At 40.1% G+C, this 19601-nt stretch overlaps 1 protein-coding gene across 8 annotated transcripts in view; it reads right to left on the bottom strand.

Moving 5' to 3' along the window:
- Positions 1 to 19601, bottom strand: part of ATE1 (arginyltransferase 1) — a 145757-nt gene that overhangs the window by 116884 nt on the left and 9272 nt on the right. For 4 of the 8 annotated variants that reach the window (XM_077779530.1, XM_077779531.1, XM_077779535.1 and 1 more), the window contains exons 4-8: positions 18928 to 19031; positions 16924 to 17178; positions 14413 to 14645; positions 12484 to 12612; positions 11429 to 11557 (exon numbers count right to left, since the gene is read on the bottom strand). In XM_077779530.1, the coding sequence (XP_077635656.1) occupies positions 11429 to 11557; positions 12484 to 12612; positions 14413 to 14645; positions 16924 to 17178; positions 18928 to 19031 (850 nt within the window). The remainder of the gene's footprint in view (positions 1 to 11428; positions 11558 to 12483; positions 12613 to 14412; positions 14646 to 16923; positions 17179 to 18927; positions 19032 to 19601) is intronic. The other 4 variants (XM_077779533.1, XM_077779536.1, XM_077779534.1 and 1 more) reach the window with 2 other exon arrangements.

Below are 19601 nucleotides of genomic sequence, written 5' to 3'. Positions count from 1 at the left end.
ACAATACCACATGTTAAATCTGAATTGGAACTATCAACATAAACTCGTTGCTACCCAATTCTTCCCGGTCTCTAAATTCAATCTCCATTAAAAAGAACCCCAGCTTCTTGGAAGACTGGTTATTCCCAAGACTGGGTTGGGAAATGTGTAAAATGAGCCGGGGGGATTTTTCTGTTCCAGAAAGCAGGAAGGCTCTCAATACTAAAAGGGGCCTATCAAAAGGACAGAGGAGATATTCTGATGGAGTGTCCTGTAAGCAAACTTTGGACAGGTTTAGCATCGAAAAGAATAATGACTGTGATTATAAAGTACTGAATAAAAAAATATCCAGGAGGTCTGCAGTGAAAAAAAAGGAGAGAAACTTCTGTCACCAGCTCCTTTCTCTAAAATTTGTAACTAAGGTGAAAGCATTTAGCATTTGCCTTGCCTTCTTAGGAGAAACTATAGGTTATCTTCTGTTGATTAGGAAAATCTCCTCAAGCCTTTTTAACAAAAAATGGCTACTAATACACGTATTAAACAAAGAAAAAGGAAAAACTGTTCTACCAAAAACAGAAAATCTCTTTTCCACCAACAACAGTGAAATGACTGATCCAAAGATCATCGAAGGACGTTACCGCCACTACATGAAAGGCTTTTGAGGAAAAAGTATCTATTCATCTGTGCTGAAATACTGCTCTCCAGGTTACTTGCTAATCTGTAACAAAGAGATCTGGAGGTCGCAGCTATAACATGGTATTCAAAAGTAGCATCATCAACTCCAAGACCACCCATCATTATGTATCTTCTGACATAATATGAAGCACGCAAAATCACCTAATGAAGTACCTATGCCAAAATTGTTAAATGAGACCAAGAAGAAAGATTCAGATAAATACAGAACGTGGGACATTACGTAAGACAACGGGCTCGGACGTGTCATGTACCGCTGTGGGAATGAACATAACTGGCGCCCTGATTTAGGTACCAAGAGTACGATTCTCCACTAAAGAGAACTGGAGCTCCTTGGGAAAAAAGCAGATTCCAAATGTGGAAGGAAAAACTACAACATTGTTCTGGAACATCTTGTTGTCCCAGATAAAAAGGAAACTCTTGACTAATGGGGTCATAACAAAAGGTCATAGGAGTTTGCTTAAGGGGAATCCTAGTGGCCCAATTTGGGATGACTTAAGCATTAAAAAATGATAGCAAAGGATTATAATATTCCAAAAAATGTTTAAATCCCTAAGGCCACAGTGATGTCAAAAGGAAAAAAGATGGTGGGTGGGGTGAATGGAGAATTCATGTTCTTCTTTGCAGTAACTATTCTGTGTCAGGTCATAAATGTGAGAGAAAGTAACACAATTTGATAAATCCCCATTCTGCAGCCTGCGCCACCTTCCCATAACTGACTCAGGCAAGGGAGATCAAAGGGCATTAAAACGACTGGCTAATACGCTGTTGGGAAAGAGGTTATTCAAAATATTTGAAAAACACCATCCCACAGATTACTCTAGGGTATAAGGTACATTGCAATGGAAAGATCTAATCGCAATGGAAAGATCTAATCACAATGGGGAAAACGGCACTCAACGATAGAGATCTGATGGCTTTCATCCAACCATGGGGGCAGACCTAGCATCACAAATAAGGGACAACCTGACATTGTGTGCCACCAGGTATAATGCAGCAGAGCAAAACCAGTGGCACAACCTCGAGAGAAAGCGGGCAGTATCTGGAAGGTGAGCTTCTGCAGAGCCCAGGACAGGGCAGCTCCATTCCAGGTATACCCCCGACAGAAGCACTCCCCTGTTTACGAGATCATCCAGTTTACCAGGATGCCCGCGTGCAGCACTGTTCACAGTAGCCCCAATCCGGGAACCACTCAAATTCCCATCAACAGCAGAAATGGTCAACTATGGTATATTCACCAGGAGGATGCTATCCAATGAGGCTGCACATCCTACAGCACACGGTAACACAGATGAATCGCACAAACAAAATGCTGAGTGAAAGAAACCACGAGCGAAGGAGTACACGTGTAGGACTCTACTGACATAAAGCACGAAACAGGCAAGCGACTCAGCAGTCTTGCAAGTCAAAAGAGTATGGATAGTGACCGCAAAAGGACGAAAGGGGACTGCGGAAGGGCTGGGAGTAGTCAATTTCTTGATCCGAGAACTGTTACACAAATAAGCTCAATTCACGAAAATTCATCTATCTGAACGCTTATGTGCTTTTTTCTCCATTTTACATTCTTCTCCACTAAACAAGGTTTTTTTCCAAGTACACATCACCTACACCTAAAAACACTTAAGCTAAATCCAGTCACTAGAAAACACTCAAATCCTGAATCCAGGACATTTTATAGCAATTAGGCTAAGCTCTTTAAAAATGTCAGTCACAAGAACGACAAAAATCGAAAGACTAAAGAAACAACAGCCACTTTATAAACATAGTGTAGACATAAATGAGCCTTGACTGGATCCTGAATTACAAAAAAGAAGCTATAAAAGAGATTTTGGGTATAACTGGGAACACTTAAACATAGATTGTGATGCCACAAAATTTAAGAATGGTAAATATTACGGTTATGTAGGAGAACAGACTTATTCTCGGCAGGAGCATGTTTGGGATTTCCAGGCGAAGTGTTCTCATATCCATAGCTTTGTTCAGACAGTTCAGGTGAAAAAGGAAGAAGAAAGATAAAGCAAATCTGACAAAGTTATTAACAACCATGGGCCGTGGTGAACAGTATATGGGTGTTCACTGTACTCTTTCAACTGCTCTGTTCATAAATTTCAAAGTTTCAAAGTAAAAAGTTGGGCAAAGAAACAGCAATATTCCCCAAAATATTTAAAAGATAGCTGTTCTAGAATAAAAAAATTAATAAACTATAAAAACCTAATTTGGATGCTTACGTTAAAAAATGGGAAAATGTTGGGGCACCTGGGTGGCTCAGTCGGTTAAGCATCCGACTTCAGCTCAGGTCATGATCTCACAGTTCGTGGGTTTGAGCCCCATGTCGGGCTCTGTGCAGACAGCTCAGAGCCTGGAGCCTCTTTCAGATTCTGTGTCTCCCTTTCTCTCTTATCCTCCCCTGCTCATGCTGTCTGTCTGTCTGTCTCTCTCGCTCTCAGAAATAAAACATTAAAAAAAAATTTTTAATGGGAAAATGTAAATGAATACGAGATTAGATATTAGACGGCATTTGTAAAGAAGTCATTGTTAATTTTCTCATGAGTAATAATGAGGCTAAGTTTGAACAGCACACCTTATTTTTCAGAGATGCGCACTAAAGAACCTAGCAGTAAAATGTCATGGAACACGATAGAAGTTAAAACGATTCTCACACACACACAAAAGATGAAGCAAATGTGGAAAAAATAACTGTTGTTGAATCCAGGTGATGAGTTTATAGGTGGTCGGTATACATTCTTCCAATTTTCCTTTCTGTTTGAAAAGTCCGTAATAAAATTTAAAATTTAGTCAATATCTGAGTCAAAGACCACTGGGACAAAGAGTATAGTCTGTTTTTCAAACAGTTGAGAAGAGTTGAGATCAATTTCAATTATTTTAAGGAACCAGTGGGCCTTAATAAATAGTATTAGATAATGGTATTTTCGATAATACCATATCAACAGAATTCCAGCTAAGATCCCATGTTTATATGATATGGAATTAGTGGTATTCTGACAAACAACGATTCATAAATGCTGGTTGTGTATTGTATTATACAAAAAATAGGTCACAAATTACACCCATTTTATTTTATTTATATTCTATTATTCTCCCTCTCTACCTGAGGGATTGAAAACAGGAATGGAAGCAAAACTGCTGGAGTAATTCATCAAGTCCTTTACAATCTCACTATCTACAATTATGTGCTACTTCTCTAAGGATGTTTCTAAAAAGAGCTGCCTTGCTTTTTTAAATATCAAAGCAATCTATACTTACTTAACTTCTCAGCAAATCTCTGAAAACAATAATCTACTTTTCTGGGGTGCCGAAATGATTATTTTACAGTTACCGACAGAGTTAAAATGGATTTTATGCACTGATACGGTTGCTCAAAGTCTCCAAGTTAGTAGGCTGACTTTTATTTACTTTAAATGCTTTACAACCATAAGGGCAAAAAACATCTTTTCTTGAAAGCAAGTAAATTAGTTTCACCTATTATATTAACAAAACCACACCACAGAGAGCAGCTGCACAGAGGCCCTAGAGCAAGTCAGGAGGACACATAAAAAACTTTTCAGAGGAGAACTTTTTTGGCTTCTCTTCCTGCATCCCGGCACGGGAACGCGGGCCACGCAACCATGCAGGAAAGTAGTTGTCTAGGAGGGGAAAGGACTGCGCTCCAGAACCAGTGAAATGGGTTCCTTCAAAACGAAACGCCACTCTTCCAGACTGGGAAGAGAGTATACATCGATCAGTTTCTCGAAGCAGCCAACCTCCTGATAGAGTGTGCTTACACTAGATCCGTAAGCAAGGTGAGAATTTCTAGGATGACAACCCAGCAGGTGAAGGACCTCATTTGCAGCAGCATCCCTTTCCTTACAGGGAACCATCTCCCAGGCACTTCACAGCCTTGAAATTCCCAATTAATCATCGCCACAGTCAGTGATCTTACCTAGAGGAGACCAGAGATGCTGCTCCTGACCACTGCTCTGCTTCTAAAGCAGGGGTGTCACTCGAAGAGAAATGAGCATTTTCACCCCCACTCCAGAGCAGTGGAGCAATGAGGCAGGCCACGAGAACAGAGAATGACTCACCAACTCCCAAGGGAAATAATTATATTTGGAACAGTGCATGGGAAAGTTCGAGCTAAGGGCATTCTTAAAAGTTGAGATTTGGGGGATGAGCAAGTAAGAGGATGCTAGTAATTTCATGAGGGCAATAAGCTAAATCACAAGCTCAGATGATGTATCAGGGAGAAACAGGAAGAGAGACCACTAGAAAGAGCCCTCTTGGGGTCAGAGCAAACTGGAAAAGACTGCCCTCAAAACCTGCCCCAGCAAAGTGCCCAAATTTATGCCCGGGGGCACTGCGCAATCAGCCAACAATCAGTGAGCCTAAGGGCTGGGTGTGATACCAAATGACACAAACACCTTAACAAAAAAAATCAAAGTGATGGGGTGAGAGACAAAACAGAATACTGGGAAGACCACGGCCATCCCAGGGTGACTGCACTGCTCAAGGCTGAGCCCCCTATGGAGTGACATCAAGACTTCTCATATTTTATATAGATGTATATTCTCCTTTCTTCTACTGATGTTAGACCAATTGTATAAAAGCATAATTATATTATTGGAACCATGACATAAAGGGAAGTAAGATATCTGACATCATATAGAAGGTGGATGGAACAAAGCTGTAACACAGTAAGGAAATTATACTAGATGGTAACTCAAATCCACTCCTAGATATATCCCAAAGTGAACTGAGTATGCCCACATAAAACAGTACATGAATGTACCAAATGTACCAAAATTTTCACAAAAGCCAAAAAATGAAAACCAACCAAATGTCCATCAATAGTATATCCATATAATGAAATATTATTCAGCCATAAAAAGAAGTACTGATACGTGCTAAAACATGGATGAACCCTGCAAACACAGAGAGCACATACTGTATAATTCCACTTACAGGAAATGCCCAGAGTAGGTAAATACAGAGACAGAAAGTGGAACAGTCATTGCCTAGAGCTAGGGAGTTCAGGAAAAACTGAGGAGTGATTGCTGATGGGTATGCGGTTTCTTTCTGGGATGAGGGAAGGTTCTGATATTAGTGATGACGGTTGCGGAACTGTGAACATACTAAAAAATCACTGAACTGTACAGTTTAAATGGGCAAATTATGATATGTGAATTGTATCTCAATAAAGCTATTAAAAAAAAAAAAAACTACAGTGCAGGGGCACCTGGGTGGCTCAGTTAAGCGTCCGACCCTTGATTTTGGTTCAGGTCATGATTTCACAGTTCATGAGATTGAGCCTTGCGTCACGCTCTGCACTGATAGCCTGGAGCCTGCTTGGGATTTTCTCTCTCCCTCTCTCTCTGCCCCTCCCCAGCTTGCTCACCCGCTCCCACTCACTCTCTCTCTCTCTCTCTCAAAATAAACAGATAAACATTTTTAAAAAGGAAACAAAAAAAACTTTTAAAACAGTGCAGTACAAAGTCTTGACTTGCAACATATTATTTCATGTTATTCCTCAGCAACTGTACTCAAAGAGATGACAGACAGATGAGCTCATAAGAAAAACACCACTTCATAGGTCTCTGAAAACTCTGTATGAATTCAGTTAGATCTCAGGTAAATAAAATGCTATGGATGATCTCAAAGTCAAAGGATTTATCAAACCCAATACAGTATTTACCAAGCCATACTTGTGTGAAATCAAAAAGTACTATACTGTCAAAAACATTTTCCCCAGTACAAACTTGCTGTGAACATGTGACCTATAAAACATTTCACTAAGGCAAAACTATTTGGCCATAATAAAGAAATCCAGGGGCGCCTGGGTGGCTTAGTCGGTTAAGCGTCCGACTTTCGCTTAGGTCATGATCTCGCAGTTCGTGGGTTCGGCCCCGCGTCAGGCTCTGTGCTGACCGCCAGCTCGGAGCCTGGAGCCTGTTTCAGTCTGTGACTCCCTCTCTCTCTGACCCTCCCCTGCTCACGCTGTTTCTCTCTCTCTCTCTTTCCTAGAAATAAAGATTAAAAAAAAAAAAAAGAAATCATTACATATTTGTTTAAACACAAGATCAAATCACATACCCAGAATTCAGTACTACTGATGGCAGTGAATGTAAACTAAAAATGTACAGAAACTGCGTACAAAAGGAAATACAGATCTGAATGACTCAAATTAAAATACACTATGAAAGGATTTTAAATGCCATGTTCATCTTTCTTAAATATATACCACTTTCAGAGTATGGGTTACTACCCTGTAATATGCATCATTTGCGTTATACGTTAGAACTATCCCATAATATGTAACAAAATTGAAAAAGTGTACCCTAGCACTCAAATTAGTACAAAGTCTTTTTCAAAAAGCCTCATTCACACCTTAAGTCTAAACACAGAACACCGCCCTGGAGCCTCTCCAGACAGGAAGTGACAGATGCTCCTTTCAGATTAGCATCTTGCCACAGTTAGCTGTCCCACAGGCCTCTCAAACTCACCCTAGCACTCATTTTCTGCCCCAAAGCCCACAAATTCTTCCTCCTCTTGTATTTCTGATCTCTGATAAGGTCACCACGATCTACCCAATCATGCAAGCCAGAAACCTGAAAGAGCAATCTAGATTTGTCCCTCTCCTCTACTTCCAACTCCTCAATATCCTTCAAGTCAAACGCCAAGTCCTCATCAACTCTCCCTCCGAAGCATCTGCCGTACCCTCACCATCCGCTTGCTAGAGTGCACACTTCAAGCCCATCACCCCTCACTGGCTCTGCCTCTCGGATACAACTCCTGCATAAGCCTGCCACCAAAGGGGCTGTCAGTACCAGACAGGAATTCGTAACGTCCAACATTATTTTGGTTTACATTCCTTCACTCTTTTTTAAACATGTGGTTCAAATAAGGACACTCCTCCATCTCAGCTCTTGGGTAACGGATGGCATGCATGTGATCCAGACATGACCACAATTCTCCGCCCCCCAGTCACAGTGACGGACTCAGGGATAAGGATGCATCTCAGGTTGAGCCAGCAAGCACCTTCCTCGGGACTTCTTACTGAAATAAGTTAAAAAACACACATTGTTGCTGAGATCACTCATTGTGAGAGTAACATACCTCACACTGGCAGTACTCATCTCTGCCACCATGTGCCTGCTTGAGATTCAACCCCTGCAGGGAAAGGGAGCAAGGAGACCACAAGCAGGAGACCTGATGTTATTTTCCCCAAACCTCTTTGTTACATAAGCAAATACAGTAAAATCTGGATTTCCAGGAACTTGTTCTGCGAGTGTTCTGCAAGACAGGCAAACATTTCTGATAAATTGTAACTTGATAAACGAGTGATGTCTTGCAATATGAGTAGTACATGACGTTGAACATCACATGATCAATGGTTCTCTCTCTCTCTCTCTCTCTCTCTCTCTCTCTCACTGTGAGCCAATGGTTCTTCTCTCTCTCACTGTGAGATTATGGGTGATCATCTCCCATGCTTGGAGCTCAGGTCTCAGGCTGCAGTGTTTGGCAGAAATCAGTGATTTTTCAGAACATTGGAAGGTGCCCACAACTGGCACTAGCGTATTTTTTGTCACTTTAAAGCACCTACGGACAGTCCTTTGCTTTTCCAGACAAGAGTAAGCTTAGGAATGCTTTGTTTCATTCTAGGTCAGGCTGCCTGCAGATATAGACCTTTCCTCTGCTGCCTTATTGCCAGTTACATTAAATACAGCATATGACAAATTTATCAATACTGTACTGGAGTCAACATCCACGCAAGCATATACAACAGCCCCCACGCAAAAAAGATTCCATTGAACCAACAGATAGCAGTGATTCCGGTGGTGATAGTGAAAGTCGTCCTACATAATAACCCTCCTCTCTCTTGTCTCCCTCACACCAGCCACAAAGGTTTTCAAAAGGTTAAGTGCAGGTTAATTTGTTCATTTTTCTTTGTATTTCATATTTTATTCTTTTGTATTCTACTGTAGTATTGTAATCACTTTTATAGGAATATTTTTGGGTTGTAGAATGAATCATCTGAGTTTCCATTACTTCTTATGGGGAAATTCACTTTGATATACAAATACTTTGGGTTACAAACATGTTTCCAGAACGAATTAGGCTCACAAACCAAGGTTTTACTGTAAATCTCTTTAAAAAAAAAAAAAAAAAATCAATTCAACTTTGGTTTTTGTTGCCTATCAAGTCTTACCACTTTTCCTTTTTGTTTGTTTTTGGTTTTTTTTTAATGTTTTATTTATTTCTGAGAGAGAGAGACAGCGTGAGCACGGGAGGGTCAGAGAGAGAGGGAGACACAGATTCTGAAGCAGGCTCTAGGCTCTGAGCTAGCTGTCAGCACAGAGCCCAACACGGAGCTTGACTTCACGAACCGTGAGATCATGGCCTGAGCCGAAGTCGGGACGCTCAACCGACAGAGCCACCCAGGCGCCCGCTACCACAATTCTTAACAAAATGGGAATTCTCTAGCTCCACTCTATCTGTGTACGTACTGGTATGTTATAAAACCAGGAGTACAGAGATACATATGTATACACACACATCACGTATACAAAAAGGTCACACATATAGATACCACATATATATTTGCTTACATTTTCAAAAAGTATCAACAGAAGAAGCAAAATTAATTCTAAGATAAACAACCCTGTTTCATGGGACGCCGAGGTGGCTCAGTCGGTGAAGCGTCCAACTTTGGCTCAGGTCATGATCTTACAGTTTGTGGGTTCGAGCTCCACGTCGGGCTCTGTGCTGGCAATGTAGAGCCTGCTTGGGATTCTCTGTCTCCTTCTCTCTCTGCCCCTCCCCCACTTGCAAAACAGTGCACTCTCTCTAAAAATAAATAAATAAACTTAAAAAAAGAATAAAAAAATATATTTGTAAAATGCTATTAAAAACAAGAGGTGGACTTATTTTGAATTAAAAGACGTTAAGAGAGTTATCAACCAAACGTGACGTCTAGATCTTGCAAGGATCCTGATCCAACCACAGCAGCCACGCAGACATTTCTGAGACAACTAAAAAACAGTGAACATCTACTGGGGATTAGATGACCTGATTATTAATTTTGCTGGGTGATTATGGTATTACAGTTATATATTTTAAAGCTTATAACTTTTAATCTAGAGATTTCCCTTTTTTTTTTTTTTTAAGTTTATTTATTTTAAGAGAGAGAAAGAGACACGAGAGACAGAGAGAGAAATCCCAAGCAGACTCCATTCTGCCAGCACAGAGCCCAATATGAGGCTTGAACCCATGAACTGCAAGACCATGACCTGAGCTGAAATCAAGAGTTGGATGCTCAAACAACTTACCCAGGTGCCCCCTCCCTCTTTTGCTAAAACACTTTATTTATGTATTTGTTTCGTAGAAGTACCCAGGTGTCCTTTTATCTCTTGTATTTTTTTATGTCTGTGACCTGGTTATTACAACTAGAAGCTCGTAATTCAGGATCAGTATCTTTAGCAAGAATATCCCATAGGTGGCACTTTACACTTCTTACATACAGTTCTGTTGCCGAGAGCGCCCTTCTCCCTTTTGGCCTGACAAGCATTTACTTATCTTGTAAGACTTGGCTCAGATGTCACTTCCTTCAGGAAAACCTCTGTAACCTCCAGTCCCGCACTAGGCTGGCTCTCCCGGCTGATCCCTGACGGCACCGGAGCTGCTTCCCCACCTGTTGCCCCACCCAGGCTGTGAACACCTTTAATGGACTAGTCTGCAGGACTGGACTCCCCAGAGGCCTGAAGCCTAAGCGGGGGAAGTTCCAGGAAAGTAGTCTTCAGCAAGTGAACACATGGGACCACGTCCTGGTGTTACGGCCCAGCCATCCGTCCCTGGCAGGCAGGCAGGCAGGCACAAAGTCAGGATCTCCAGGGTTAAGAGGAAGTCATGTTCACAAGACACCCTGAGAATATCAAAGGGAGCATCCTGGCACCTGGCAGACTCCTTCAGGCCTCGGCAGGGAACCACGCATGGCATCTGGAAGGTGCATACGAAGCACCCGGAGACCAGATTCGAAATGCGGATTCTGATTCAGCAGGGCCACAGTGGGACCCAGATTCTGCCTTCCTCCCAGCGGGATGCTGTTGTCTGCAGACCCCACTTCAAAACTACTAAGGTGCCAGGCGACCTGGAAGCCAGCCCTCTCTGAGGGATCATACAGCATTAACCCCTGTCTTACTAATCATCTCTGTTAGGCTAACAGTCTACGCCATTAAAAAGCAAACAAAAAAAAAAAATCAAAACTTGAATTCTTCTGCATCTGTTGGCATCTTTCTTCCAATGTAACCACTTCCCTGCAACAATTACACAATCTCTCAATCATCTAAAGATCCCCAGCCTGGAAGCTTACAGGCCCTCAATAAATGCTTTAAATGGTGTTCCATATAATCTCAACATGTTTCACTGTTTCCCCCTGGCTTGTTTAGATAGGTGTGTCCACTGGCCCATCTTCCCCATTTGATTATTGACTCCTCAAAAGGCAGAGACTCTCCCCTTTGTGCCACGGCACCTGCTCGGGCACCGAACCGGCACTCAGTGATGTTTGCCGACTTAGCCTGAGGACTGAACACAGGAACACGCTACACCAGGTTCTCAGAGAGAATTTTCACAAAAGTTTAGTAACATACACTGAAAAGGATGAGTGGCTCTACTTAACAAATAAGAAAAGAGCAAAAGAAAGTTCTCTGTTATGCTTCTTCAGACAGCCTCATCAAGATAGGAAAAAAGGTGTAACAAAAGGTACCTCAGTCTTCCCACACTCATCGGGCGGGTCCTGGTGTACGGCCATTTGATACTTGACATACAGAGAAAATGACCGGCTGAAGGACGACTTGAACTCTGGGTCCTCAAAGGAGACAGGTACTAACCTCACCTTCAGAGCAAGGAAGATACAAGCAAATGCTATTGAAACACCTCTACCTGATGACATGCTTCTGAAGGTGAGGCTAGAGTAAGATCTCCGCAAATCCACTTCCAAAGCTCAGTGCTGGGATTTTTCATGAAATGAACGAACCCTGGAACGTGCTGACTGGCACAGAGCCTCAAACGCTAACTTTATACTAGCACTTAGGAAATTTTTAACTCACAGGGACCAGGACAATTTATTTTTCTTTTACTATGTTTTTTACTCTTTCTACCTGTTGTCACAATGTTGATCATGGTAACGGTCACTACTTTTGTCCCCTCTACTCGCATTAAGTGTTTTAAGATTTTTCCCCTTCCAGATTTTTCTTGGGTAATATGATTTATAAAATTACAAGCATATGTGAACTTCTATTAAAATATTCCATTATCTCAAAAAAATTCTACTATCTTACTTTTCTAGTTCCACACTGTTCTGTACGGGTAGTACATCAACAAAGAATAATTTAACTGTTATGAACTCTGTCAATACATGACGTTTACATGGAGATAAAGCATATTAATGATGTTGTTCAAAGTACACCTATCATAAAAATGTAAAGGCTTTTTGCCTTTTTCCCCTCATATTTTATCTTAAAGTTCCATTTATTACTAGTTTTTAGATAAATACATCTAGACATCATTACTTGAAATAAAGATAACTCATTCTGTGTGTTACTCTCCACTCTGAAATTATACATGACTGGCACTTAACATGTGCTAGGTAAAATTTGCACTTTCAGAATGTCCTTTAATCCACGGTCCTATCATGTTGCAGATATGCTGCAAACTGAATATAAATCAAATGCACCACAAATAAACCAAGTTTTCATACAATGATATCAAATGGAGGGGGAAGTTCTATTTGCACAAAAAAATTACACTCGGCCTGCTGACCTGGCTCACAGTTGGTTTATCAGGTGGGTCCTTGTGAATAACCATCTGGTAACGTTTATAGACCTGGTAAGACTCCTGAAATGTGGCTTTGAACTGAGAACTTGCTGGAGATGATCTCACCACCCTCACCTTCAGAAGGAGTTAAAAAACAATGTTCATTAATTTATGTATTTATTCCACAGAATATGCATTAAAACAATCACTCCCACCCAAAAAAAAAAATGTTTCCACACAAATATTAAAACATAAACCATGATAATATTTTAACATTAAGAATCAACCAGATAGTAAATCATTTGAAAAAGTTATTTCTACAACTTACAGATTCATTTAAAAGGCAGAGGATTCTGTCTAAGACTGAGACCTACGACTGAATTACAGAAGACAAGACTTTACGGCAAAATGGCAAAGTGCTTCTGGCATTCCAGGAACAACACAAATAAATACTCTTTTCGTTGCATGCAACCCACCTTCAGTGAATCAGTCAGAAAGACTAAAAATGTGAATATATGTTTTAGACACTCTTCATGCTTCACTGCTAACTCTAAACTTACAAGTTTCTTTTTTTTGTAAGTGTCAAAGGCAACCCTCACAAGTATGTGTACATCATGGCAGTGTTAAGAATGAAGACTCTAAAGTCAGATTTCTTTTACTCAAATTTTAACGTCACCGTCTTGGGTCAAGTAAATAAATTTATTCTCTGTGGCTTAGTTTCCTCATACGTAAAATTGAGGAGTGAAAAACCGTAATTACACAGTAAAGTTGATGTATTTTTACACTGACTATTTACTAGCCAGTTAAAATGTGTTAGCAAAACAGAATAGTAAAACAGAAAATCGAGTACAATATAATAAAAAGGCTAAGTAGAAAATTTTCATGTGTGCCCTAAGAAGTAATTCTCCAAAAAAAGGGACATACAGTGGACATAAATTCTCTGCCCATCCTAGCTATCATTAAAAAAGTAAAGCCACTTACTTACAACACACTAGGTGGGGCTGGTGCCCTGACACACTATTACTTATGGTCACAAGATAACAGATGCCTCATAAAATACGTTAAGTAGTGGGTTCAATTCTTTTTAATTTGGGAAGGAGAAAGTGTCAATACCAAAATCAGAACAGCCTAAGGAATTATAACAAAGTTGTTACCACAAAAGTCTAATAACATATATCATCCTAAGGTTGAGACTGCATTAAAATCAATTTTTTAGTAACAGGTCCTTAGTGATACTCTTAGACAATATTTCAAAGGCTACCCAGTTACTAATGAGATATGAGCATAAAATCATTATCGTTAATGTTTTAAGGGGAAAAAATGTATAAATACCAAATACTAAAAAAATGTAGAATTAATTTGGAATGTAAATCAAAAATAACAGGAATACTCTAGAAGTATTCATAGTATGCCTACACTGGTTTGAGCAAATTACTGAGAAAGGACTGCAATAGGACAACTTCGTACTATTTAGTTCATTCCTAGTTGCTGTCTTGCGTATATAATACCATCTGTTGCCTTGGTCAAGTTCAGAATATTAGAATGGATAAAAAACAATTATTTGCCTACTGTGATCTTTTCTCCTGCACTATCTAACCAAAACTGCCAAAGATGAAATTTTAAATAGTATATTTTATCTCTTTCACTACTAAATATCAGGCAAGGGATACAAAAAGCCAGAGTCCCTTGCAGAGTAACATGCTAAAACTGGAATGGTTTTCACAACTTTCTGCCGAAAATATTTCCTTTAAATCTTAAAAAAGAAAAAGGGTTTTCTCAAGTAGCAATAAACTTAGTAAATACAAACGCTACTCCATCCCAATTCACTTTCATTTCCCATAATCTAAACAGCAAAACATCAACTGGTAGTATAACCTCAAATGAAAATAAAGTACCCAACAACAACAAAATAAAATAAAACGCCCTCCGAAGTACCTCCAGCTTATGTGAAGCATTCTCTGGTAAAGATTCAAAAATTAAATCTTCAAGTGATTTGGGCTGGTTGGATTTATTGGCCTTTGGTGGGAACAACGATGGTGATTCACCCTGAGCCTGGAAACCCTCAGGCTGTCCAGCAGGGTTCTGCTGCATGAGTTTTAACCTTTTCCTTTCTTTCCGGATTTCCTTTGCTTTTCGACAGGGAGGCTTACTCAAATCTGCTCCTTTGCCTAAAAACAATTTCAAAATATTAGACCACTTACATTTGACTCAAGAAATGTGGTCAAAAGTCTCAAAGAGTCTACAAAATTAGGTCCAAAGAATTCCAACAGTTAGGTTAGTTTTGTGGGTAGATACTTCAGAAGATTCTGATGTAGAGCTCTAAGTCGATCCTAAAATTCTATCTCAGGGACACCTGGGTGGCTCAGTCGGTTGAGTGTCCGACTCCAGCTCAGGTCATGATCTCACAGTTTGTGAGTTTGAGCCCTGTGTCAGGCTCCGTGCTGACAGCTCAGAGCCTGGAGCCTGTTTGGGATTCTATAGCTCCCTCTCGCTCTGCCCCTTCCCTGCTCAAGCTCTCTCTCTCACTCTCTCCCTCAAAACAAATAAACATTTAAAAAATTTTTTTAAAAATCTATCTTAGAAGCAGGAACTGTCAAAGAAAATAAATAGTCACAGAAACTTTTCAGGTAGCTTTTACTGGGGAAATTTAAAAAAACAAATTTTAATATTCATCCATTTCTCTGCCTTTATAAGTAGAAAAAAACATAATCAATTATCTTCTGCTTCAGGACATGAATGTTTCCAGCAGATTTCTGAGGGACATTTCTCTCAAATCATTTTTGACATCAATAAATGCTCAGGACCTGGACATACACGAATACTGATTCCAGGAAACACTCTGGCAGTTTTTTAATAAAAAAATACTTTTGCTTCATTGAAGATATCTGTGTCTCTCCATCTAACTAAAAGGCCTCATTAGTTCAGCTCAGTTAATGAGAGTTTTTGCTTGTATTAAAAGAGCAAATATCAAACTGAAAGGCCTTTAAGATACAAAAATTTTAACTACAATAGGGGCGGCTCAGTCAGCTAAGTATCTGACTCTTGATTTCGACTCAGGTCATGATCTCATGGTTTGTGAGTTCAAGCCCTGCATCAGGCTCTCTGATGTCTGCGCAGAGCCCACTTCAGATCCTCTGTCTCCATCTTTGCCCTTCCCCCACTTGCGTGCACGCACGCACACGCTCTCTCTCTCTCTCTCTCTCTCTCAAAAATAAATGTTTTTAAAAAATGCAAACCAAAGCTTTCTGTGCATTAATAAGATTTAGACAAGAAAAACTATCACAGTAATAAAAATCTCTCCTTTGGATCATTTTGTATAAATAAATGTAAAAATAAATTCAGGAACTGAAACATAAACATCCAAATTGACATTTTATGAAATAATTTTTTTAAAAATCATACAGGGGCGTCTGGGTGGCTCAGTTGGTTAAACATCTGACTCTTGATTTCGGCTGAGGTCATGATCTCACGGTTTGTGAGACTGAGCCCCACATAGGTCTCTGTATGGACAGTGCGGAACCGGCTTGGGATTCTCTCTCTTCCTCTCTCTGCCCCTCCCCCTACCAAATAAATAAATAAATGAACACTTTAAAAAATAAACATTTTGAAAAGATAAAAGAAAAATTTTTAAATCATACGAACACATGTATGCACACACATATATATAACAAACCCATTTAAAATTGGATTTTTTTTTTTTTTCTGAGACAGACAGTGTGAGCAGGGGAGGGTCAGAGAGAGAGGGAGACACAGAATCCAAAACAGGCTCCAGGCTCTGAACTAGCTGTCCGCACAGAGCCCGACATGGGGCTCGAACCCACAAACTGCAGACCATGACCTGAGCCCAAGTCGGAGGCTCAACTGACTGAGCCACCCAGGTGCCCCTAAAAATTGGATAAAATTTTAAAACCTAAGTATTTTAAAGAGAAAACATAGGAAAAAAATCTGACCTTATTAAATGCAATAAAGTAAAATATCAAAATCTGGGAATTTTTAAACTAAAATTCATTAACATTACATAAAGAAATCTAATGATAAACTAAACTTTATAATGTCTGTACTTTGAACGTAATAATATGAAATAAAACATAAAATTTGTCTCACTTCGCACCAAAAATAAAAATGTTTCACACCATACCCGTACACAAATAAAAATGTGATTCTCAAACTCTAAGGTCCTAGGGTAGTAAGAAATGGCACTCTTTAAAAATATCTGTATTGGAGGATAATAAAACTATTATTTCAGGCTTTTTAAAAAATAGCAGTTTTAAAAGATGTGATTTGTCCATCTAAATCTAGGCAATAATAAGTTGTACAAAACAGGGATTTTACAGACTTCACATAACTCCTGTTTTTAGCTGATGAGAGCACCCAGGGGCGACAACATCTCAAGCACAAAGAAAATCACGAGGACTGTATAAAGGTCACAGAGTAAACTCGCACTACCTGGCTTAGGAGCCGAGGGTACTTTCACTGGATGCGACGGCTCACCAGAGCCTAGCTTCTCCTCCATAGCTTGTGACTGAATTAATTCACTGGATTCTTCTTTCTTTGGGCTTTTTCCTTTCTTTTTTTCTTCACTCTCAAAGCGCTCTGTGAGGTCATCACTGAACGTTTTAAGGTCACACTGTATATCCAATTTATTTATTAATCCAAAGTCGCCAGCAACAGTGTCCTCCATGGTGGGCTCCATGGGCTCATCTACAAATCAGAAAAAATCAAAGTCCATCAGCCAGGCCATCTGATGCAACTACACACACATAGTTTAAAAAAAAAAAAAAGCACCTTTTCTCCAATGTGGTAGACTACTGTGTGTGCATCAGATCCATTCTCCCACCTTCCAAAGTAACAGAGCTGTAGTTAAGACTGTGGCACCCAAGCAGGGGAATGTGCCCCGGTCCCTCCACAAGTTGTGACCAAGCTCCTACCAGTGGATCAGAACCAAACGGATAGGTCCAATCTGGCCTCACTTGTTTTTAAAGGAAATTTGTAACCCTGAACTTTCACCCTCTCCCCTCCCCACTGACTGGATGAGTAAAAACCAGTGTGAGCTTGGAAATTACATGTTGAAGAGAATCCCAGAATGGCTGGGGTCAGAGCAGACCATAGGCTAACATGAAACCCCCACACTGGGCTGTCACACTAGGCAAGAAACAGACTTCTATCATTTGTTAGTCATTGCATGTTGGGGTCCTTTTCTCATAGCTATTTACCCTTCTACTCTAACAAGTATATCACTCCTATGAGTTAAGTTGCAAACATAAATAATTTATAAGTCTATAGCAAGTCAAACAAAGAACCAAATGGAAAAGCTACACATAAAGACAGGCAATCATCAACGGAAGGCACCTCAATGCTCATCTGAATATTAAGTTTTGAAACTCGGAAAATGATTCCCAGCCACTGAAAAAAATTTTTGACCAACCAACAAAATGTATTTGGTCTTTAAGACTATGTGGACGATACTAATCAGAGTTGTACCAAAATTCTGATGTTCCCAATGCCCAATTGCCCCTGAACCTCTGGACCCCACAAGACATTCCAGGCTTGTTGGTGCCCACATCTCTGCCAAGTCTCTTCCATGATGTCCTGAATCCTAATCCTTTAAGGGCAGTGCCTGAGAGCAACGAACTTACGTGGCCTGCTGGTCACTGTATCACCAGGGCTTAAAAGAGGGACTGGCACATTGTGGGCACTGAAAACATACTTGGGGAATGTATTAACTAGCTAAAGTGGATGGAAGGCTCCCAGGGTTGGGCACTTCCTAGGACAGATGTGAGAAAGAGCTCTAACAACACCTGGCATTCCCAATTATTATGCCCATGGATTAGGCATGGCCTAGAGGAAAACTTTTAAAAAGAAAAGACACTGAAAAAACTGAAAAAGAAAGTATCTGTAAACCAAAGTTAATTGTGGGTTACTAATTATCTTTTAGGAAACTGACTCACAATTCAGAATTTGTCACACAAATGAGAAAATTTCAGGCAATATGATGATTTACTGAAGTAATGGCTTCCTCGAACAAAGAAAACCTGGGCTTCACTCAGCATTCAATGTGGTTGTGTAATCCTGTGTAAGGTGCACCTAAACATCTGTTTCTCAGACATTCTACTACTTTCTATTTATTTCACATGGTGTTATAAAGACCAAGTAACAGTTGTCAAAATACTGTGAAAACTTAAGTTCCAATAAACTCCAGGAAATCACAAGAGCTGTAAAACTGTCCTACATTTTCCCTTTCCCTGACAGACATTCCCCATACCGTCGACCTTCGGGCCAGTGGCAACAGTACCAGCAACGCTAATGGTAATCACCATCCTCAGATTAGCAGAAGTGCCTGACTATAGCGAGGACCCTCTACCCCTGCTTTAGAAATACCCAAAAATGAAAACCTTGGAAACCTAAAATCTACATCACGGTAAAAAGTTTTTAGGCCCAATCTCATCTTACCCTCATAATTTCCTTTGGAAATTTCCCCTTTGGCCAAAAATTTCAACATTTTCTTCAAAACTTTTTTGTGAGATTTCGATGGCTGAAACTGTAAAGGTCGGCACCTAGGAAAACAAAACAAATATTTAAAAAGTGAATTCAAACCATGAAGAAATAAAATGAGTTCTGGATAGTATCTAGTACAGTGAGGCAAACCTCATGCCTGGGATTTCTGGGTAAAGACAGGGCTTTACCTAGCTTCTAGTCTCATCCCAAATCTCACTAAAACTACATTAAAGAATCAGAAAAAAAAAAAAAAGAGAAAGACATGAATCACTGGAAAAAGGAGAATAAGAGAAATGTTGGAAGCTGGCTAGCACAGGTGTAAGTGGTAACTTGACTTCACAGACCAAAGAATGCTGAATCCTAAACCAACACTGTTGAAAAGCCAGAGAGACAACCAATCTCTCTACATTAACTCTAAAAGTTTTAGGGACTGGTGATACCTGATACCTCAGGAGATAAGCGTGAAAGTGGGTCTAAAAGTAGAAACATATCTTGAAAGTCTGTTTTGGAAGCAGTTAGATGTCTGATGCCCTCCCCCACCACACACACACACACACACACACACACACACACACACACACACACGCAGCCCCACGCAGGTGATCAGGATGCGTCTGTGTGACCCCCAG

The sequence above is a fragment of the Crocuta crocuta genome, unplaced genomic scaffold, assembly GCF_008692635.1.
Source record: "Crocuta crocuta isolate KB4526 unplaced genomic scaffold, BGI_CrCroc_1.0 scaffold138, whole genome shotgun sequence".
NCBI classification, from domain to species: domain Eukaryota; kingdom Metazoa; phylum Chordata; class Mammalia; order Carnivora; family Hyaenidae; genus Crocuta; species Crocuta crocuta.
This window is presented reverse-complemented; position numbering and strand designations above follow the sequence as displayed.